This window comes from Oncorhynchus mykiss, chromosome 27, assembly GCF_057628025.1.
Source record: "Oncorhynchus mykiss isolate SJ-2025 chromosome 27, ASM5762802v1, whole genome shotgun sequence".
Taxonomy (NCBI): Eukaryota; Metazoa; Chordata; class Actinopteri; order Salmoniformes; family Salmonidae; genus Oncorhynchus; species Oncorhynchus mykiss.
The window spans coordinates 35435217-35459877 of NC_143048.1; the positions used below are offsets into that span (position 1 = coordinate 35435217).

Sequence of the window (24661 nt, forward strand, 5' to 3'; positions counted from 1 at the left end):
CTGGTTCACTGTTACAAGGACACACTGTACCCCAGCCTAGTTCACTGTTACAAGGACACACTGTACCCCAGCCTGGTTCACTGTTACAAGGACACACTGTACCCCAGCCTGGTTCACTGTTACAAGGACACACTGTACCCCAGCCTGGTTCACTGTTACAAGGACACACTGTACCCCAGCCTGGTCCCCTGTTAAAAGGACACACTAGGGGAGAAACCCAACAGTCAGCAACAAAACACTTCAAAAACCTGAGTGTGTGTTCCTCTTAGCATGGGTCAGGCTGATCAGACAGTGGTGCACTGACCCCAGAACAGGGCCATTGTCTGTTCCTCTCTCACCTAATTTGGGCTAATTCCCTCCATTTCACTGTCATTGATTAGCGATCAGGCCTGGTGTTCAGGGCCTAAGTGGGGCCACAGACAGGGGCTTGTAAGGGAGGGGGGGGAGCACAATCAGCTCATGGTGTCCATCTTCCATTGATCTAATCTCCATGGCTTTGTGTAGCTGCTCCCCTATACATCTGCTGTTGGTTGTGAAACGAGAAAATCCATGTGGCCAGCCATTTTGCTTTTTCTATTCAGTAATGAAACTACTCTCCCATGCTTCTCTGTCCCTGGCTTTCCCCACCTCCATTAGCAGTGTTAGGTAAGGTAAACACCAACTCAGTCTAGCCTTGCAGCCAGTGTCTCTGAAGGTCTTAGAGTGTACGGGTTCATGTTAGTATTGTGGTGCTAAGTGAGTTAATGAATGAGGTACTGATTTACATGATGACATATATAAATGGCGGGTTGAGATAAGGACTTGGAGACCCTCTCTCCCCCAGATGGAGTGCCAACAACACATTCATTCCTATCTCATTGGAGCATCTGCTTCCCCCACAATCCACTGGGCCCACAGTAGCTCTACACCCAAACCAACGCCCAGGCGCCACGCCAAAACTGTGGAGACTCGATTAGATTTATATCAGTCTGATTTATTTTAATCTAATTTATTTTCCAATCTAGTACCTTCTAATCAGTTAAACCTTAAGTCTCTGTCTGCTATCCTGCATCCTGTGGACATTTACCAAGCAGATGCATCCACTATTGTCCTTTCCCTGCCAGGCAAACCAGAGCTGTGTAGATGGAAGGAGAGAGTGGCAAATGTGACTGGTCAGACTGACCTTCCTGTCCAGCAGAGGGATGGCTATGCTAATATATATTCATACAGTAATAAAACTGAAAATAACGCAATGATTCCATCCGTGTACATGTAAATGAAACAGATGAATGGGAAAATTGCAAAAGATTTAACAACTGTGAAATGAAGCCATATGAAACAGCTGAGTAACCGCAATGAACACCTGCACACACACACACACACACACACACACAGAGTGGTGTCCCCCAGCACCACAGTCCCCTTGCTCCCCTCCTCCCTGTGCAATGCCCCCAGCCCCAGCTAGATCCAGAGACAGAGAGGATCAAAGTGAAAGGCTAATGCATCTTCCCATCAGCCACCAGGCCATACAGCTCACCAGCCTCCCGACTCACAGGAGAGAAAGTCAATTTGCTGCTTCCTATTGGTTCCCCCTTCTCACTCCTTTTACGGTAAATGGGCTTTCTGTTGCCCTCTTAATGTGATCATTGGTGCTGTGCAATCAAGTGCTCTCTGAGCTGAGGCGAGTGCACTTCACAGGGTCTCAGGGCACATGTTCCAATCAAATACCTGTCTTTCCCCTGCTCTGCAATAACACCGCCAATACTTTACACCAGCAGCGCGCCGTGGTGCGCTGGGTCGAGCAGCCGGTCATCCACTCCTCAACTAAAGCACAGACCAGGCAGCAAACAAACAAGCACAGAGGAGAGAGAGAAAGAGGGGAGCATTTGAGGGATGACTGCACCCAATGACTCCTCTTCTGTCTTTTAACTGCAGGGGTTTGACCAAGATTGGAAACATTTCTCAGACGTTGTTGCAGTGGTCTAAATGCATCTGCTATCTTTGTCTTAATCCTGTGTCTCAGATCTAGCAGGGCCTTTCTTCACCATAGATGTGTTAGCAAAACATATATTGACTGCCAAGAAGTCATAAACCGAATCATTAAAACAAATCCCAGAAAACACATTGACACATAAAAACCTCCAACACACCTCCATTTGTTATGAAGAGTTTTTACATCTTCCTTTTGGAGCCAGAATATTATCGCGGTTTGGCCAAAGCCTGATTATAAACATCTGTTTAAAACCTCTTAAGGATCAGACCATTTTTTTCAATTTTCGCCTAAAATTACATACCCAAACCTAACTGCCTGTAGCTCAGGACCTGAAGCAAGGACATGCATATTATTGGTACTATTTGAAAGGACACACTTTGAAGTTTGTGGAAATGTAAAAATAATGTAGGAGAATATAACACATTAAATCTGGTAAAATATAATACAAAGAAATAAACAACCTTTTTTGTATTTTTTCTGTGCCATCATCTTTGAATTGCATGAGAAAGGCCATAATGTATTATTCCAGCCCAGGCACATTTTAGATTTTGGCCACTAGATGACAGCAGTGTATGTGCAAAGTTTTAGACTGATCCAAAGAACCATTGTATTTCTGTTAAATCTTTTGTATCAAGACGGCCCAAACGTGCCTAATTGTTTTTATAATAACTTTTCAAGTTCAAAACTGTGCACTCTCCTCAAACAATAGCATGGTAGTATTTCACTGTAATAGCTACTGTAAATTGGACAGTGCAATTAGATTAACAACAATTTAAGCTTTCTGCCAATATCAGCTATGTCTATGTCCTGGGAAATGTTCTTGTTACTTACAACCTCATGCTAATCGATCCTGTAGAGGTTAACTACATGTGTGCGTGAGCGCATCTCTCTATCTCCTCCTCTCTCACTGCAGAGGAAAGAGCAGGCTATATCAGCCACAGGTGGCTGCTGCCACCTTAATTAGGGAGGACGGGCTCATATGTAGTAATGGCTGGAACGGTTAATGAAATGGTATCCAACAAGTCAAACACATGGTTTCCAAGTGTTTGATGCCATTCCATTGACTCCATTCCAGCCATTATTACGAGCCGTTCTCCCCTCAGCAGGTTACATCAGCAGCATATCTACCCCACACAGTGACCACACAAGAAGCAGGTCTCTTTATATTATCTTCAGCACATATTTATTCATATGTAGACCAGAAGGTTGGGCCTTTGATCATCTTGTTGTAATTATTTTTATTAGCTCCCAGGAGAAATCCCCAGCCCACCAACCAAATCAATAGCCACACGAGTCTCCTCCAGGGCAGGTAGGAAGGGCTCCCCAAAGAGACATCAGTTATTCTGCCAACAGACAGGAGCGCGTGCAGATCACAGGTATCCAAGGGCAACCTCGGACCCAAGAGTTCCAGTGTTCCAGTCACTGAAGCTCCATAAACCACCAACTAGTAACCCTGGCCGAGACTACATCAGCTATGGGGTTAGGACTGAAGATGTGTGACACATTTAGAATGAGGCATCCATTCTACATGAGATGTTAGCTGAATGTGAATGAATATAACATTATTTACAGTAAAACAAATACTATTTATTAAATATTGATTGTCTAATCTTGGTTGTCTACTCTGTCCATCTCTCCCTACTCTCCCTGTACCTCATTCATTATTTTTCCCTCTCTGTCCCGCCAGTGTCCTGTCCCTGGTGTGTAGGGTGACAGGGCCATATCTGTCATGTCATCAGAGGGGGATGTGAGCGGGCGGTGGGGGGAAACTAGAGGTGGCGATGGGATGATGTTACTGGCTGCCTCATGCCTCTGTGCTGACCTGCCGAGTCACCCTGCACATGGCCCCCTCAGCCCCCTCCGCTACCCAGATTCATCTTCTTAAGGGGAGCTGTCAATGGCGTCACACCACACTGGCCCTAACACAGTCTCCCAGACACTAGGGCTTTGACGATACCTGTATCGCAATATTTTTTTCCATGGTAAAAACGAAAACATAAAGCAGACCAATCTCTTTGGTCCTTTAAAAACCTGCTGTATGTAAAATATTGCGTGCTATAGCTTGGAAGATATTAAATGTGACTCTGGATGAGAACATAATGATGTTTGTTCCCAGCATTAGGGCTTTTTTCCTAAAAAGTTCAATCCGCTTTGTAGTTTGTTTCCTTGCCACGATACTAACGAGTATCGTGATACTGGTATCGTCCTGGCTCTACCTGACACAGCTCATCTCTAGGAGACATCCATACATAACACAGCAGCTCATCTGAAAGAACACAGCAACCTGTTATCTCCTCTGGAATCTGGCCTATCCCACAGATTCTAATGAACAAACCCCCCCAGACAGGATTTCGACCACATCCTTTCACTGCAGCAGTATAAACAGAGAGACATGAAGAGGGAGAGTAAGAGAGAGAAAAAGAGAGAAAGAGAGCTGACTCGCTGCCAGTGAGCTCACAGGTGCAAAGCAGATTCCATCACCATCCACTGCAGCGAAGGTAGGGAGGCAGGCAGGAAGAGAGGTAGGCAGGTCAGGCAGGCAGGAAGAGAGGAAGGCAGCCAGAGACCCAAGCTGGGCCCTGTTCAAGAGACACACACTGGGCCCTGTTCAAGAGACACACGCTGGGCCCTGTTCCACTTGTGCTCTCCACTCTGCCTGAGCCCGTTATTGTTAGGATCTGTACACTGAAAGCACACACTAGATTGTCAGGGTAATTCCAGGAGCTGCCCCAAACCTTCCACCGCAGTAGACATGCTCTCTCTGCCTGTAACAATGATCAGACTGCACTGCACTCTGAGTATTTTGAGCAGCAGTGTTGACTTTGTATCTGTGTATTTGTCCTTCTCCTCCCCTGCAGTTAGAGTGTATACATAGATGCGTGTGGGAAAGAGAATATCAGATTCTACAGCAATGGGCCAGGCTGAATCACATACCCTGCATTTCATGTAGCTACTCCTCGCTCTCTCTCTCTTCCCCTTTCCCTCTCTCTGCCTCGCTCTCTAAAATCATCCATCTCTCTTTCCCTTCTTTCCTGTTCCACAGTCTCTTCCTCAGTTACCATCAACAGTGTGTTGCTGTCTCTTCCTCCAGGAGACGGCCTGTCAAAGCAGAGCTGAGAGTGCTGACTTGAAACGAGGGAATACATGAGAGAGTGGGAAGAAGAAAAGAGGGTGGCTGACTGGAAGTGTATTGATGAGGGTGGTTCTCTCCCTCCCTCTCTCTATCACCCTCTATCCTTCTCTCCGTCCCTGTTCTGGCTAATTAGTGTGAGGAATCTGGCCTTGTTCTTTGCGGGGCTGTCAGGGTGCTGGCGGGGACACTGAACTGTGTGATGCAGATGAAATGATTTCCAATGTGAGGCCCAGTCAAGCATGTACCCTCCTCCCAGTGCTGGTCCCTCCCTCTCCTCATGCAAAGTCTTCAGAGTGGCCCTGTGCCTGGTCATTTGACTGTCTGCTCTTCACGGCCATAGATTCACCAGTAACGTTACACACTTCATACACTCCAATGCCGTTGTGTTGCATTATAGGCTGCTCCTTCTGAAACTGACATTCAGAACATGTCCTGTCTGGGTTCACTTTGCTCTGAATGTTCATGTCTGAAATGTAGAAAATACATCTGCAGACGTGTGACTATAAGCTGTGAATTTGTGATTTTTCTGTGTATGTGTATGCGTATGTGTATGTGTGTGTGTGTGTGTGTGTGTGTGTGTGTGTGTGTGTGTGTGTGTGCAGTAGCAGGTGGACTGAATATTGTTTAGCCAATTACTTACTGTTCTTCTCTAAACAGCCCCTACCTACTGAAGTGAGAGCAATGAAATGAATGACACCGATTGAATCTCCCTCAAGCATTGAAATCTCTTTATTCTTTCTACCTGTATTGCATTGCTGAGCTGAGCAGAGCAGAGCGGGGCTTGACAAATCGAATAGGGAGAAATAAATAAGGTGTTCATTGCTTCAGAAATGAGGGAGGAGGGGTAGAGGAAAAAGAGGGGGGAGGAGGAGGGGAGAGAGGAGGAGGGGATGGAGGAGGGGCGAGGGGAGGAGGGGATGGAGGAGGGGCGAGGGGATGAGGGGAGAGGGTAGGGAGGAGGTGGTGAGAGGGGAGAAGGGAGGGAAGGAGAGGAGGAAAGGAGGAGAGGGAGGAGGGGAGAGGCAGAGTTCAGGTGGCTGTGATACACAGTGTTGAGAGATGAGTGGATAATTGGAGGTGTGTATGGGGGCCCGACCTGTACTAAACACACACAGCAATGTGCCTTCACCTGACCTGTACTAAACACACACAGCAATCTGCCTTCACCTGACCTGTACTAAACACACACAGCAATGTGCCTTCACCTGACCTGTACTAAACACACACAGCAATGTGCCTTCACCTGACCTGTACTAAACACACACAGCAATCTGCCTTCACCTGACCTGTACTAAACACACACAGCAATCTGCCTTCACCTGACCTGTACTAAACACACACAGCAATCTGCCTTCACCTGACCTGTACTAAACACACACAGCAATGTGCCTTCACCTGACCTGTGCTAAACACACACAGCAATCTGCCTTCACCTGACCTGTACTAAACACACACAGCAATCTGCCAGGCAGCGGCTACATGTCAATGACTTCACTCAACACCTAGTCCAGCATGGCATAATGACCTCATGACTGGCCTCTGGCCTGGACTGAATGTAGGCAATGAGACCTGCTACAGCCACGGACCACAGGCCTCTACCATGATAGACTATATGTTGGGGACTGCAACTTAATCAAATGGCCTTTAGGCTAGTACACTGGTACTGTTAGTGATTTGTAATCTAGAGCATATACGGAGGCTGGACAACATTTATTAAAGCACTGTTCTGTGGGACACTTCATCCAGCCTGGGGAAGGGCTGAGGCAGGGGTTCCCTTTTTTGGCCCATGACCCCATTTTGATATCTGAAAATTCTCGCAGTCCCAACCATGTCAAAAGTACATACTTTTTTATTTGGGGCTATGGCAGTCAATTGAAAAAACATTGTAACAGTATTTCTGATTGAAAATAATGTTGGAGGCATTGTGTCTTACATTGGGCTAAGGGCTGAGGGACAGGGTGTAAGTGCACTGGGAACTCACTCAAGCTCCTCTGGACAATACTCCTAAACACAGTAGTAGCAATCAGCTACCAAAGTCTGTAACCTCACCAACACACTACGGCCACCACTCAGCCACTGTATGTCTGTCTGTGACTGACTGAGGGCCTGTAAAAGACAAATGTCTCTGAGCAGCTCTGCACATTATTCATCATCATCATCATCATCATCATCATAATCATCATAATCCAGCAAGAGGAATCCCAGAGTTCAAAAGTTCAGGGCTGCGATTAACAGTTGGTCCAATCAGCAGGAATCACTGTGACATTTGAACTGTGCCCTGCGCTGCAGCTTACACTGCCACAACAAAGACAGGCTCTCCTCGCCGCACTGGGGGCTGTGACATAAATCATCTCCCTGGCTGTCATCATGGCTGCCGTTACACAACCCTGTGGAGAGACCTGCCTGCCTGTCTGGTCACCAGAGACACAGTGAGACAGGCTAGTAAAGATACTTTGCCTCTACATTCTACAAGGACATGGAGCATCACAACTGCTATGAGGAAGATATATCTAACAGACAATTGGCATACAATGGATTGTTGCGTCTAAATCTTTAAATTAGATTTTGTTTGATTAATTATACAAAATAACTGTTGTTGGCTGTCTTCCAAATATACTGACTGAAATATAGCAATGCACTTTTGCATATAAACTAGGTTCTGTATGCATACATCTTTGCTTGTTTATGTTTATAGGTATGCAATATTGCCATGCACTAATATATAGCTGAAGCACAGGGCTAGTTGAAGCAGAGGCAGGCTGCAGGGAACCAGGAGGTGTAGTAGGCCAGGCAGGGAGCAGGCAGTCATGGCTGGGTGATCCATGGTGCTGGAGAGGGAGATGGGTCTGGTGGTGCGGCGGTGGATGGGGGCTTGATTCACTGGCTGCTTCCACTCTGGGCTGCATTACTGCCGTAGCGGGACTGCGGCGTGTGACGGATGTGTGTTTGAGTGCCATGCACTCTCTCTGTCTTCACCCATCTCACACAGACAGGAGAGCTCATGCATTTTCATTAGCAGCCCTGAACTCCCATTTAAGACACTGAGATACAACAGGCACCACTAGGTACAGTATCTCCAGTTGTTTTTGTTAATGCTTTTAACCCTAATAAACAGTACCATTGCAAAGCATCTAATGGCACTAAATCCAACAGTGATGTAATCTGATGAGCTGTAATGTACTTGTTCTTACTAGTGAACATGTGTTGGGCATTGTGAACATGTGTTGAGCATTGTGAACATGTGTTGAGCATTGTGAACATGTGTTGAGCATTGTGAACATGTGTTGAGCATTGTGAACATGTGTTGAGCATTGTGAACATGTGTTGAGCATTGTGAACATGTGTTGAGCATTGTGAATATGTGTTGGGCATTGTGAATATGTGTTGAGCATTGTGAATATGTGTTGAGCATTGTGAATATGTGTTGAGCATTGTGAATATGTGTTGAGCATTGTGAATATGTGTTGAGCATTGAGAACATGTGTTGGGCATTGTGAATATGTGTTGAGCATTGTGAATATGTGTTGAGCATTGTGAATATGTGTTGAGCATTGTGAATATGTGTTGAGCATTGTGAATATGTGTTGAGCATTGTGAATATGTGTTGGGCATTGTGAACATGTGTTGGGCATTGTGAATATGTGTTGGGCATTGTGAACATGTGTTGAGCATTGTGAATATGTGTTGAGCATTGTGAATATGTGTTGGGCATTGTGAATATGTGTTGAGCATTGTGAATATGTGTTGAGCATTGTGAATATGTGTTGAGCATTGTGAATATGTGTTGGGCATTGTGAATATGTGTTGAGCATTGTGAACATGTGTTGAGCATTGTGAATATGTGTTGAGCATTGTGAATATGTGTTGAGCATTGTGAATATGTGTTGGGCATTGTGAATATGTGTTGAGCATTGTGAATATGTGTTGGGCATTGTGAACATGTGTTGAGCATTGTGAACATGTGTTGAGCATTGTGAACATGTGTTGAGCATTGTGAACATGTGTTGGGCATTGTGAACATGTGTTGAGCATTGTGAATATGTGTTGAGCATTGTGAACATGTGTTGAGCATTGTGAACATGTGTTGAGCATTGTGAACATGTGTTGAGCATTGTGAACATGTGTTGAGCATTGTGAACATGTGTTGAGCATTGTGAATATGTGTTGAGCATTGTGAATATGTGTTGAGCATTGTGAATATGTGTTGAGCATTGTGAACATGTGTTGGGCATTGTGAATATGTGTTGGGCATTGTGAACATGTGTTGAGCATTGTGAATATGTGTTGAGCATTGTGAACATGTGTTGGGCATTGTGAATATGTGTTGGGCATTGTGAATATGTGTTGAGCATTGTGAATATGTGTTGAGCATTGTGAACATGTGTTGGGCATTGTGAATATGTGTTGAGCATTGTGAATATGTGTTGAGCATTGTGAACATGTGTTGGGCATTGTGAATATGTGTTGAGCATTGTGAATATGTGTTGAGCATTGTGAATATGTGTTGAGCATTGTGAATATGTGTTGAGCATTGTGAATATGTGTTGAGCATTGTGAACATGTGTTGGGCATTGTGAATATGTGTTGAGCATTGTGAATATGTGTTGAGCATTGTGAATATGTGTTGGGCATTGTGAATATGTGTTGGGCATTGTGAATATGTGTTGAGCATTGTGAATATGTGTTGAGCATTGTGAATATGTGTTGAGCATTGTGAATATGTGTTGAGCATTGTGAATATGTGTTGGGCATTGTGAATATGTGTTGAGCATTGTGAACATGTGTTGGGCATTGTGAATATGTGTTGAGCATTGTGAATATGTGTTGGGCATTGTGAATATGTGTTGGGCATTGTGAATATGTGTTGAGCATTGTGAATATGTGTTGAGCATTGTGAATATGTGTTGAGCATTGTGAATATGTGTTGAGCATTGTGAATATGTGTTGAGCATTGTGAATATGTGTTGAGCATTGTGAACATGTGTTGAGCATTGTGAACATGTGTTGAGCATTGTGAATATGTGTTGGGCATTGTGAACATGTGTTGAGCATTGTGAATATGTGTTGGGCATTGTGAATATGTGTTGAGCATTGTGAATATGTGTTGAGCATTGTGAATATGTGTTGAGCATTGTGAATATGTGTTGAGCATTGTGAATATGTGTTGGGCATTGTGAATATGTGTTGAGCATTGTGAACATGTGTTGGGCATTGTGAATATGTGTTGAGCATTGTGAATATGTGTTGGGCATTGTGAATATGTGTTGGGCATTGTGAATATGTGTTGAGCATTGTGAATATGTGTTGAGCATTGTGAATATGTGTTGAGCATTGTGAATATGTGTTGAGCATTGTGAATATGTGTTGAGCATTGTGAATATGTGTTGAGCATTGTGAACATGTGTTGAGCATTGTGAACATGTGTTGAGCATTGTGAATATGTGTTGGGCATTGTGAACATGTGTTGAGCATTGTGAATATGTGTTGGGCATTGTGAATATGTGTTGAGCATTGTGAATATGTGTTGAGCATTGTGAATATGTGTTGAGCATTGTGAATATGTGTTGAGCATTGTGAATATGTGTTGAGCATTGTGAATATGTGTTGAGCATTGTGAATATGTGTTGAGCATTGTGAATATGTGTTGAGCATTGTGAATATGTGTTGGGCATTGTGAACATGTGTTGAGCATTGTGAATATGTGTTGGGCATTGTGAACATGTGTTGAGCATTGTGAATATGTGTTGAGCATTGTGAACATGTGTTGAGCATTGTGAATATGTGTTGAGCATTGTGAACATGTGTTGAGCATTGTGAATATGTGTTGAGCATTGTGAATATGTGTTGGGCATTGTGAATATGTGTTGAGCATTGTGAACATGTGTTGGGCATTGTGAATATGTGTTGGGCATTGTGAATATGTGTTGAGCATTGTGAATATGTGTTGAGCATTGTGAACATGTGTTGGGCATTGTGAATATGTGTTGAGCATTGTGAATATGTGTTGAGCATTGTGAACATGTGTTGGGCATTGTGAATATGTGTTGAGCATTGTGAATATGTGTTGAGCATTGTGAATATGTGTTGAGCATTGTGAATATGTGTTGAGCATTGTGAATATGTGTTGAGCATTGTGAACATGTGTTGGGCATTGTGAATATGTGTTGAGCATTGTGAATATGTGTTGAGCATTGTGAATATGTGTTGGGCATTGTGAATATGTGTTGGGCATTGTGAATATGTGTTGAGCATTGTGAATATGTGTTGAGCATTGTGAATATGTGTTGAGCATTGTGAATATGTGTTGAGCATTGTGAATATGTGTTGGGCATTGTGAATATGTGTTGAGCATTGTGAACATGTGTTGGGCATTGTGAATATGTGTTGAGCATTGTGAATATGTGTTGGGCATTGTGAATATGTGTTGGGCATTGTGAATATGTGTTGAGCATTGTGAATATGTGTTGAGCATTGTGAATATGTGTTGAGCATTGTGAATATGTGTTGAGCATTGTGAATATGTGTTGAGCATTGTGAATATGTGTTGAGCATTGTGAACATGTGTTGAGCATTGTGAACATGTGTTGAGCATTGTGAATATGTGTTGGGCATTGTGAACATGTGTTGAGCATTGTGAATATGTGTTGGGCATTGTGAATATGTGTTGAGCATTGTGAATATGTGTTGAGCATTGTGAATATGTGTTGAGCATTGTGAATATGTGTTGAGCATTGTGAATATGTGTTGAGCATTGTGAATATGTGTTGAGCATTGTGAATATGTGTTGAGCATTGTGAATATGTGTTGAGCATTGTGAATATGTGTTGGGCATTGTGAACATGTGTTGAGCATTGTGAATATGTGTTGGGCATTGTGAACATGTGTTGAGCATTGTGAATATGTGTTGAGCATTGTGAACATGTGTTGAGCATTGTGAATATGTGTTGAGCATTGTGAACATGTGTTGAGCATTGTGAATATGTGTTGAGCATTGTGAATATGTGTTGGGCATTGTGAATATGTGTTGGGCATTGTGAACATGTGTTGAGCATTGTGAATATGTGTTGAGCATTGTGAACATGTGTTGAGCATTGTGAACATGTGTTGGGCATTGTGAATATGTGTTGGGCATTGTGAACATGTGTTGAGCATTGTGAACATGTGTTGGGCATTGTGAACATGTGTTGAGCATTGTGAATATGTGTTGAGCATTGTGAACATGTGTTGAGCATTGTGAACATGTGTTGGGCATTGTGAATATGTGTTGAGCATTGTGAATATGTGTTGAGCATTGTGAACATGTGTTGAGCATTGTGAACATGTGTTGGGCATTGTGAACATGTGTTGGGCATTGTGAACATGTGTTGGGCATTGTGAACATGTGTTGAGCATTGTGAATATGTGTTGAGCATTGTGAATATGTGTTGAGCATTGTGAATATGTGTTGAGCATTGTGAATATGTGTTGAGCATTGTGAATATGTGTTGAGCATTGTGAACATGTGTTGGGCATTGTGAACATGTGTTGGGCATTGTGAACATGTGTTGGGCATTGTGAACATGTGTTGGGCATTGTGAACATGTGTTGGGCATTGTGAACATGTGTTGAGCATTGTGAATATGTGTTGAGCATTGTGAATATGTGTTGAGCATTGTGAACATGTGTTGAGCATTGTGAATATGTGTTGAGCATTGTGAATATGTGTTGAGCATTGTGAATATGTGTTGAGCATTGTGAATATGTGTTGAGCATTGTGAATATGTGTTGAGCATTGTGAACATGTGTTAGGCATTGTGAACATGTGTTGGGCATTGTGAACATGTGTTGGGCATTGTGAACATGTGTTGGGCATTGTGAATATGTGTTGAGCATTGTGAATATGTGTTGAGCATTGTGAATATGTGTTGAGCATTGTGAATATGTGTTGAGCATTGTGAATATGTGTTGAGCATTGTGAATATGTGTTGAGCATTGTGAATATGTGTTGAGCATTGTGAATATGTGTTGAGCATTGTGAATATGTGTTGAGCATTGTGAACATGTGTTGAGCATTGTGAATATGTGTTGAGCATTGTGAACATGTGTTGAGCATTGTGAACATGTGTTGGGCATTGTGAATATGTGTTGAGCATTGTGAACATGTGTTGAGCATTGTGAACATGTGTTGAGCATTGTGAACATGTGTTGGGCATTGTGAACATGTGTTGAGCATTGTGAATATGTGTTGGGCATTGGGAATATTTGTTGAGCATTCTGAATATGTGTTGAGCATTGTGAATATGTGTTGAGCATTGTGAATATGTGTTGAGCATTGTGAACATGTGTTGTGAAACTACTGAAGTGTATTTCCAGGTCAGGGTATGTTTGCTTTTCTTTGCTCTACATTGAATGTTTGTATACTCTATGTGTGTGTGTGTGTGTGTTCTCTCCCAGCTCTCAGACCGTGTTCTCTCCCAGCTCTCAGACCGTGTTCCCTCCTGTCTCAGTGTGTGTGTGTGTGTGTGTGTGTGTGTGTGTGTGTGTGTGTGTGTGTGTGTGTGTGTGTGTGTGTGTGTGTGTGTGTGTGTGTGTGTGAGACAACCAACCAGAGGGTAGGGTTGCTGTGAGATAGCCAACCAGAAGGCAGGGTTTCAGTGAGACAGCCAACCAGAGGGTAGGGTTGCTGTGAGATAGCCAACCAGAAGGCAGGGTTTCAGTGAGACAGCCAACCAGAGGGTAGGGTTGCTGTGAGACAGCCAACCAGAGGGTAGGGTAGGGTTAACCAGGGGGCAGGGTTAAAGCAACAGGAGACCAATTTATTAGGCGCTTCCCCAAACCCAAATCTGCAACATGAAAACATAGATAAGCCCCCAACACTTCCTCCATTCCTTCATTCCTCTACCACTGTATCTGAGTTCAGACTCAATAGACCTTTGCTTCTACCTCTCCTCCCTTCCTCCTCTCTCTGTTGGCATCTTGTCCTCAAACCAAATATTCTATTAAGATGAGTACACTGCTCCACACATATACTCTGATCTGTTCATCACAACACCAGTTTGGGCTTCGTTCACAAGCTGGTTGAATGTCATAGATCAAGAGGCTGCTTTAAAATGCAAGATAATCTTCAGTGAATTATCCAAAGCTACAGGAATTATATCAACATTACCAGGCTGTGTGCACATCTACGCCTCAAGATCCTAATGTGTTGTTTAGGCAACAGGGTAGACCAGGGAGAGGGGATGGGATTGAGCAAACCCGCCGCCGTGTGTGTGTGTGTGTGTGTGTGTGTGTGTGTGTGTGTGTGTGTGTGTGTGTGTGTGTGTGTGTGTGTGTGTGCAGAGTCACAGTGAGGTAGGCAGAGCTACGCTCCAACAGGTGTGGTAGGTGCAGGTGTGTGAAATAGGTGAGTGAGGGGCCTCTCCTCTCTTCTCCTGCACAGCCACCATGCTCAATTAATCATGGCATACACACACTACCCCCACCCTGCCCCAGCCTCAGCCCAGCTAAGACCATCACAGGTGGGCCGCTCCCTGCTCCCCCAACCCCTGTTTAAATTCCTTCCTCATAGGTGTTACACAGCCGTTAGAACTCTGGGTGGAGAGGAGGAGGAGGAGGGGGGGGGGGGGGGGGGGGGGTGAAGGAGAGAGCGAGAGAGAGAGAGAAAGTAGGAAAGCGAGAGAGAGGTTGTTTTTAATCTTATGTCAATGTTACATTATGATGTGAAATAACAAATAACATAGTGGTTACACAAAGTTCAAAACCTAATTTAGTCTAAATCTCTGTTTTCTCGCTCTCATAATCTCTCTCAGTCAGCCTATCTCTCTGGGTTAAGGCAACCAGGCATTAGCTCTCTCTGCACAGTAAATGTCAGGGGTATGCTTGGCTGAGACCTAGCAGAGCGGAGGTAAAAAAACACTAAGTGCTATTATCAACCTTCCATTCTGCTCTTTTATTCTCTCTCTACTGTCCCCCATGCACATGACATTTCTCTAAGAATTCCATAGAGTGTAAAAAAAATGCGCTTTCTTTCAAGAGAACACTGGGTATTAAGTCAACCTTAGCATTGTGATATCTCCTGGGTTATTAACAGAGACCAGGATAGACACTGAACAGCGCTAAGCTGAGGCTGTAGCAGCCTGTTTTGTGTTCTGTGCTGCCTGTGTTGTGTTCCGTGCTGACTGTGTTGTGTTCTGTGCTGCCCGTGTTGTGTTCTGTGCTGCCCGTGTTGTGTTCTGTGCTGCCTGTGTTGTGTTCTGTGCTGCCTGTGTTGTGTTCTGTGCTGCCTGTTTTGTGTTCTGTGCTGTCTGTTTTGTGTTCTGTGCTGCCTGTTTTGTGTTCTGTGCTGCCTGTGTTGTGTTCTGTGCTGCCAGTGTTGTGTTCCGTCCTGCCTGTGTTGTGTTCCGTGCTGCCTGTGTTGTGTTCCGTGCTGCCTGTGTTGTGTTCCGTGCTACCCGTGTTGTGTTCCGTGCTGCCTGTGTTGTGTTCCGTGCTGCCTGTTTTGTGTTCTGTGCTGCCCGTGTTGTGTTCTGTGCTGCCTGTGTTGTGTTCAGTGCTGCCTGTGTTGTGTTCCGTGCTGCCTGTGTTGTGTTCCGTCCTGCCTGTGTTGTGTTCCGTGCTGCCTGTGTTGTGTTCCGTGCTGCCTGTGTTGTGTTCCGTGCTGCCTGTGTTGTGTTCCGTGCTGCCCGTGTTGTGTTCTGTGCTGCCCGTGTTGTGTTCCGTGCTGCCTGTGTTGTGTTCCGTGCTGCCTGTGTTGTGTTCTGTGCTGCCCGTGTTGTGTTCTGTCCTGCCTGTGTTGTGTTCTGTGCTGCCTGTGTTGTGTTCTGTGCTGCCTGTGTTGTGTTCCGTGCTGCCTGTGTTGTGTTCTGTGCTGCCTGTGTTGTGTTCCGTGCTGCCCGTGTTGTGTTCTGTGCTGCCCGTGTTGTGTTCTGTGCTGCCTGTGTTGTGTTCTGTGCTGCCTGTGTTGTGTTCCGTGCTGCCTGTGTTGTGTTCTGTGCTGCCTGTGTTGTGTTCTGTGCTGCCTGTGTTGTGTTCCGTGCTGCCCGTGTTGTGTTCTGTGCTGCCTGTGTTGTGTTCCGTGCTGCCCGTGTTGTGTTCTGTGCTGCCTGTGTTGTGTTCCGTGCTGCCCGTGTTGTGTTCCGTGCTGCCTGTGTGATTGTGCTCGTGTTGTAATGTGATAGTTGAAAAGGCCTGGCTGTTCAACTACCACAGCGACAGCTCTGTGTCACCGGTAACACTCGTCAACCCTCCTATGATTCTGACCCTTCATCTGACTAATGCTAACGTCATTACACATACATTAACCCATCCCTTGTTCTTTCTCTCTGCTTCTTTCTCCCTCTCTCATCTTCCTCTTTCTCCCTGGTCTTCTCTTTCCTCTCATCTTTGACTGTAATCAGAGAGTAAACATTGTAAATGCGCAGGGAGATGAGAGTAGTCCTATAACTGCAGTAGCACCACCCAGTGACAGTGACTCTGGGCGACACCAGAGAGACGCTGCCTGGAGATCTCAGTTGAAGGCACGTCAGGCCTATTCCGCAAATGAACCTCAATTACAGCAATGCTAGCTGCTTAAACGTGGCTAACTCAAGCAGAACAATCACATTTGGGCGAAGAAATTACAATGGCTCTTACACATTGACCTCAGTGTGCCTCATAATTCACATACACTGTTTTAATCTTGGCATACTTTCCATTATAGCCCAGCACTCAGACCTTGTTCATTCAATCATCACCATCCAACCTACTGTTAAGACAACACAGCTATTCACTGTTCATCTTGACAATTCCTATCCAACACACAACCAATATCAGGGACACTTCATACCCTACCATCTATGTCTCTCTCCCCCTCCCCCTCTCCCACACACACACACACACACACACACACACACACACACACACACCAGCGGCAGTGATGGAGCAAGGGCCGCTAGAGACCTCAGATGCCCATCAGTGTGCCACCAGGGAGGCTGGAGGTGAGCATCACCAGCCCAGACTCTGCCATGCCACCACAGATGACGACAAGCTCTATGATCAGACAGGAGTATCTGGAGGTCCTCAGAATAACACAAGGTCATGGCTTCATGTCCACTAGTCTACATGCTAAGCTATTCTTCTTGTTCTATTCCTGCTCGAATAAAAGCAAACTATAGTATAGACTAAGAGACCTCGTACTAGACAACTGGTCGCTAATAATGGGGAATATGTGGCCGTTCTTGTATGGCCAACATTTAGATTCAAGGGTCAATTTTATTTTTACTTGATTCCATTAAACCTTAGCCAATAAACACTGTAATTTTCCTGTAACTGCAGGAGCACAAACTAACCATTTTCTAACCAAAGCATTTTGGATCTATCCCTCTCCGTTCAATCTCTCCAGCTCCCACTTCCTGTCTTGTTTTTCCCTCCTTCTTTTGGTCCTCTCTTCTCCTCCCACTCCCCTTCCCTCTCTCTCTCTGTCTCCAGCAGCAACACACTATTAATCACAAAACACTAAACACTGTCTGACTGCCATTCACACAGCCTGCCTTTGTTGCCCATGTTGCCCAGTAAATGCAACTACAGACCTTTTTGTCTGCATAAGTGGACTCTTAGAGATGGCTCCTCCCTTCCCAAGGACCCACAGATTACCCCTGAAAGGCTGGGTGATGGGTAGTGGTGAAGAGAAGAGGGGAGGTGGGGGAGAAGAGGGGGAGAGGGGAGGAGGGTGACAGAGAAATGATTGGGAGGAGTGAATCACTGCTCAGAGAGAGGTGCGCCAGTCTCCCTCCGGCCATCCAGCCATGCCTTCAGCCAGCGCTTAGCAACCAGTGGGTTTGGCTGAACAGAGAGTGAGGGAAAGCAGAGAGAGAAAAGAAAGACAGAGAATAAGAAGGAGAGAGAGCAGAGAGCAGACACAGAGAGAGACACACAGACCAATAGAGAGAGTGAGAGAGGTAGAGAGAGGTAGAGAGAGAGAGAGGGGTAGAGAGGGGTAGAGAGAGGTAGAGTGTAGAGAGAGGTAGAGAGAGGTAGAGGTAGAGAGAGATAGAGGAAGAGGTAGAGAGAGATAGAGAGAGAGGTAGAGTGAGAGGTATAGAGAGAGAGAGGTAGAGAGAGGTAAAGGTAGAGGTAGAGAGGTAGAGAGAGAGGTAGAGAGAGGTAGAGAGAGGTAGAGAGAGAGGTAGAGAGAGGTAGAGAGAGAGGTAGAGAGAGGTAGAGAGAGGTAGAGAGAGGTAGAGAGAGATGTAGAGAGAGAGGTAGAGATAGAGAGAGAGGTAGAGAGAGAGGTAGAGGTAGCGGTAGAGAGAGGTAGAGAGAGGTAGAGGTAGAGAGAGAGAGGTAGAGAGAGGTAGAGGTAGAGAGAGAGGTATAGAGAGAGGTAGAGAGAGAGGTAGAGGTAGAGAGAGAGAGAGAGAGAGAGAGAGAGAGGGGTAGAGAGAGAGGTAGAGAGAGAGGTAGAGAGGGAGGTAGAGAGAAAGATAAATAAAGAGAGAGCAGATACAGTATATAGAGAGAGAATCCATGTTCCCGCTACAGAGGGGACTAGACTTCCAGACTCCGTAGGGAGACTGCTAAAAACACAATAGAGAAACCGAAGACTATCTAAAAAGGACAAAGGAGGAGAGGAAGGAGCAGGGGCCCCAGTGTCAACCCCTGCCTTCAACAAATAAAATCAACATCTTCCATTTTTTTTAAAGCTGTACAAACAACACTAAGCAAACGCTAGTAAGTGTGAATCATTGCTTACGACAAAGCAAGTGTTGACATTACTAATGCAATAGATGACACATTTTGTGACTTCCGCTTCCTCCTTCAAAAATGGCTTAATGGCACAAGGTCAATAGGTTTTTAGCCTTGGTGTGTGTGTGTATGTGTGTGTGTGTATGTGAGTGTGTGTGTAAGCATGATTCAGACATTAGGATTGTGAATTGTGACACTGCAAACCTCATTGTTAGTGTGGTGGTCTGCCTATCTCCCCTTTCCATTAGTCACATAATTGATCAAGACCATATCAGGCCTCCTGTCACCTGATTTATGATTTATGGTAGTCATCACATTTACTCTGCAGTTGAGGCTCATTTAATGCCTCTATTAAACTGGCTCCCTTGTAGGCCAATGATTCCCACGAAGCCTTGTAAAATCATAAAAATGGTGCTGACTTTGCACTCCCCACTATATTAGTTGAGGAGGAGGCTTGACTTTTAACAGTGTGGGAGCAATAAATTAAATTGTATAAATTACTTTCACAATTACCAACAGCATCACCATTAAAGATTGATGAAACAACAGTGAGGTAATGAATCGACTGCCAGTCATGTTTAAAGTCTACTAGTTATTATTCAGCAGGAATACATTATGTATTATGTGCCCCTCACTGGGCTTGGGTCCTGGACTGAATTTGAAAGCAATCACATATATTTCCACACCCATCTCTCCATAAGACAAGCACAGCTACACCTGTGAGCTCAGCTATGTCAAACAACAGGGCAGGTGGAATTCAATGTTGCAATAAATAAATAAGCAGATCTAACCATCTCCCTGTCGATAAATTCTTTAGAGATAAAAATCAGAAGTCAATCAGTGAATGAATCGTTGATCAACCCAGACAGTGTTGAATCAGACGCTGGAATTGTAGTACACACCTTTGGGTTACTGTGGGTACAGTGGCCGGGTTCTACTGACCCCCAGGTGTCAAAAGGCTAGATACCATCATGCAGAATGTGGCTATGCGCTGATTCTGTTGCCAAGGAGACAAGTGAGGTGGGTATTTCTTGAATGACTAAGATTTTTTTCTTCTCACCAAATATAACTACTTTACATGAAATCATTTTTTGTTTTTTATTCGGGTGACTTCAATATGCATTTCGTGCAAGACAGAAGGCAAAAATATCTGACATTTCAGTTTGCGTTGACTTCAAAGCCTAAAACCATTGTATAACTCCTTTCAGAGATACGATTCCAGATTATAGAAAGAACATTCACCAAGTACTCCTCTGATAAACAGTCTACCAAGTCTCCAATTAATTGTAAAATAAAACACATGCATAATCTAACTCTCCATGGCATGACCAGCGATATGAGAAGACTATTACATAGTATATCATATAAAGTGTATATCAACATTATCCATCGTTAAAACTGTATGGAGTAAAGTCAAAAATAAGGATACAAATCTGAAGAACCTCTCAATGCAAGAGTTGAACTTTACAATATTTTATAGAGCACCATTCTTTCTCAATATTAAACACATATAACTCCACGACACAATGAGTTTGATACCATGTGAAATTCCATAAATAACTTACCATCAACTTGAAAGTACAATAATCCAGCAACAAGGATGAACGCTAGCGGACCCATACTAGCATATTAAACATCCACGGATTGTGCGCAAATCCTTGGATTTTGCCAGGAAAATATGTCCAAACAGCAGCAAATGTACTTATTTTAATAGTTCAAGTTTTATATAGCTCCTAGTTACTGACTAAAGCCAGTTGTGATGTCCAATAATTTAGAGGATTCATTGTAGCCCGCTCGTTCGAGCCCGGGATCGATTAATTTCCACAACCGTAAGAACCAAATCAGTCTCTCGCGATCATCTGAAATTCCAGCTGTTTGTCCCACGAGTTAACTTGCAATGGTCATGTCTATTTTTCCAATATGTACGCAACTATACAATATCATATTACAACCTAAAAGAAAATAGAAACTGTGTATACTGGGTTCAAGAGAAACGCCTCCAATCATGTAGTTGCAGTCTTGGTTTCGGCTCCTTGAGACGCGTCTCATGGACGGACGGACACCTTGCAAATCTTCATGTCTCTCCACCGTTCCTCATCAATACATAGATAGCCAAGTCTAAATGTGTATGCACAACCCCCAAAACCCCATGTACTTCAGTCCATAAGCAAATGTTTACATTTCATTGGGAACCCGCTGTCCAAGATCACATGTGCCTAGCCTGTGCCTAAGCACTGTAAATGTACAGTCAAGTCAGTAGAACAGCCTATTGGTTTCTGTATAGCGCTACCACTAGCAGCCCATGGTCCATGCTCACTCCACACAGCCTCAGCGCGGACTGACACACATACACCAAACAATTATCCAGAGGGGGAGGAGAAAGGCTGGGAGGGAGGGAGAGAGAGAAGGGTGGATGTAGGAGAGTAGACGGAGTGCGCTCCAGCGTACATTGGCCAAAGTCATATTGCTGTAACTGACTGTGAAGTTCATACGACGTGGACCCGTGCCACAGGTATGCTGCTACATACCACTCGAGTGACTTTGAAGCACTAAGGTCATTCTGTCCATGACCCACCGGAAGTAGCCTAGCTCAGCAGGCTCACATAGCCTATCGTATTCTTTTAGAGGTTAACAGGCTCTTTTTGAGGGAAATTATGCACAATCTTAGAAATTATTCAAATATAGCCACCTAATTCATATCTATAATGTTGATCTGAAGGGGGGAAAACATATTAAAAGGCCAAATGTGATTTTCCTATGTTATATATGTTTCCAAGACAACTGAAATGTCAGCCTGTTTTGGTGGGTGGCAAATTATTTAATTTACCTAGACAAGTCAGTTAAGAGCAAAATCTTATTTACAATGGCAGTCTAGGAACAGATTTTTACCTTGTCAGCTACCTTGTCAGCTCAACCTTTCAGATGCTGGCCCAATGCTCGAACCACTTGGCTACCTGCAGCCGTAATAGACAAGTAGGAAAGAGAGTTCCAAACCTCTCTGCCAATAACTGCTAGCTTTCAACCCCCCCTCCCCACCATTCAACTAGCAAAACAAATATTGCTTTAGAAATGACTAAATACTTTTCTTTTTGACCATAAAAAAATCACAGCAAGTTGCTTAATTGTTACCCAGATATGATTTGAAATCGAGATAAAAACGGCTGCATATGTAGGCCTATTTTAACATTGTACTTTTTCAGGTAACTTCATCATACGACCGTGCATAAAACTAAAAGCCTACTTTTCAGGGTGAAATATATATATTTATATATATTTTTCTGTGCCCAGACATAATTGCATTTCTGGGTTCATAGACAGCAAATCGAGGTAGATTTTATAATTCTGTGTGTCATTGATATTTGACGTGGGTGGCCTGAATGTGTCGGACAGTGAGTGGCAGCGCAGCAATGATTGCGCCATTAGTCATCTGTTAGTTGTGGCGCGTGATGCGCACGCACATTAAACACGCAGGGCGCAAGAAGATTATCAACAGAACAATATATTCAGAGACAAGCACAATTATAAATTTGACCTCATGAGCTAAAATTGACCAATAATAATTAGACCTGGGATTATTGGTAATGAAAAACTAACATTAACGACCAAGCAGTCCCTCTATGGAATGCAGAGGGAGGCTGGGCTGCAGGTACAACCATTCTGCCATCTCCATCAGTCTATGGCTCAACACTTTATTATATCCTACTGTAGCCTAGTGTAGGCTATAAGAGGGTGCTCAATTCTAAAATATTTTAAACAGAAAAAGTAGATTTGTGGAACATAGCATCAACAAAAAGGATCAATTAAAGAAGATCTGAGCCTATGCACACAGAGCTGTTCGATCTCAAAGTTTCAGGAATTTTTAAAACTTTATTTTTATTGTTGTATAGCGTGACATAAGCATAATTCAATACAATTCCAATGCAAGAACACCTAAAAATTGTACCCCTCGCCGATTTCAACTGCCCCCTTAGTCACAATCCTGGCGCTGGGTCTGGCTGTTCTTCATCCCCAGGATAGTGGACAGAGACGTACAGGAGACGCACCCGACTGTGGACCTCTCGTACTAGACAGGCTCTTACTGTGTGAGCTCTGAGCTCCCCCTAATGGCAGAAATCATAATGACAACCCACTAACCCTGATTCCAGCATATCAACAGTATTCTGTGGAAAAGGTCTGTGCTATCTGCAATAGGGTGTTGAGCAATGAGCAGCATACTGAAGAGGAAGCCTACACTCTGTAAGTAGCCTATCCTATATCAATGTAATTCCCTCTAGGCTATACATGTATTATAAACAAACACTGGTTACAGTTTAACCTACATTTTACTTAGATTTGGTTGAAAATAGGCCTTTGACAGACCTATGGAGCAAACCAACACAGCATTAAGAGGGCTTGACACCGAGTAGTTGGCCTAGTACTAGAAGGCTGGTGTCTTTGAACCTGTACAGACAACACTCTACAGGGTCTACACTGTGGTAGTGGCTGGTGTCTTTAAACCTGTACAGACAACACTCTCTACAGGGTCTACACTGTGGCAGTGGGTGGTGTCTTTAAACCTGGACAGACAACACTCTCTACGGGGTCTACACTGTAGCAGTGGCTGGTGTCTTTAAACCTGTACAGACAACACTCTCTACAGGGTCTACACTGTAGCAGAGGCTGGTGTCTTTAAACCTGGACAGACAACACTCTCTACTGGGTCTACACTGTAGCAGTGGCTGGTGTCTTTAAACCTGTACAGACAACACTCTCTACTGGGTCTACACTGTAGCAGTGGCTGGTGTCTTTAAACCTGTACAGACAACACTCTACAGGGTCTACACTGTAGCAGTGGGTGGTGTCTTTAAACCTGTACAGACAACACTCTCTACACTCTCTACAGGGTCTACACTGTGGCAGCCCCACAGGCTGGAATGCCCCTTTTCAAATTCTACATCAAAGACAAGTACACAACCAAGCTCATGAAAAAATGTAACTTCTATAACCAGTGGCTGAAACACACAGAGCCACACATAGTGTACACACACAGGTTTACAGACCCACACAGTGAGCATACTGGGATCCATTTCTATTGGCTTGAATAAAAGCTTTAGCTGTACATGGTCTTTCTCATCTTTGTATGTTTGTCAGGCTACATGTTAGAGCTTGCCCTATAACCGCCTTGCTTGAATCGCAACATGTTGTAAGTTTGCTAGTTCTCTCCCATTGCAGGCAGTGCTGTCAGCAGGCCAGACATAGTGATTTGTCTTCATATTTTAATGTTTGTGAGCTGCATGCAAATGCTTCCTCTTTTCTCAGTGCCTCTACTCCTTCCCTCCTTCCTAAATGTCTAAGGCACACACACACACACACACACACACACACACACACACACACACACACACACACACACACACACACACACACACACACACATACACACACACACACGCACGCACACACACACACACACACACACACACCAGGGTTTCCGTTAGCCGGTAATAGCTGGCTTTTGGCCAGCCTAAAAATAGAAAAGCCAATAAATAAAATTGGTGCCAGCCAATTGTCCGGGAGAAGAAGAAAAAAATCCCATTGTGAAATAATGTTTATTATCCTCTTCATTGATGGTCATGCTTATCAATATATAGGTTAATTTGCATAATTTAGTGCAATTAAATTGTCTATAGGTAATTTGCATAATATAGTGGAATTAAATGAGTACTTGTGTGCAATACATTTGTTTTGTATCTTATTTAGGCAAACATCATACAGCTACAGAGAGTTTGAGTGGACAATCTGTCAGACAGCGTGAAAGCTGCTGCTACGTGATCTCAAACAGCACATGCATAGGCAACAGACGGCAGGCTTCATCA

At 44.0% G+C, this 24661-nt stretch overlaps 1 protein-coding gene across 9 annotated transcripts in view; it reads right to left on the reverse strand.

The window, feature by feature from the left end:
* Positions 1–24661, reverse strand: part of robo2 (roundabout, axon guidance receptor, homolog 2 (Drosophila)) — a 586853-nt gene that overhangs the window by 352916 nt on the left and 209276 nt on the right. For 2 of the 9 annotated variants that reach the window (XM_090223917.1, XM_036965116.2), the window contains exon 1: positions 20372–21153. The exons of the other annotated variants lie outside the window; for them this stretch is intronic. In XM_090223917.1, the coding sequence (XP_090080043.1) occupies positions 20372–20426 (55 nt within the window). In that variant the 5' untranslated portion in view covers positions 20427–21153. Of the gene's footprint in view, positions 1–20371; positions 21154–24661 lie in introns of those variants that run through there. 9 annotated transcript variants of the gene reach the window in all.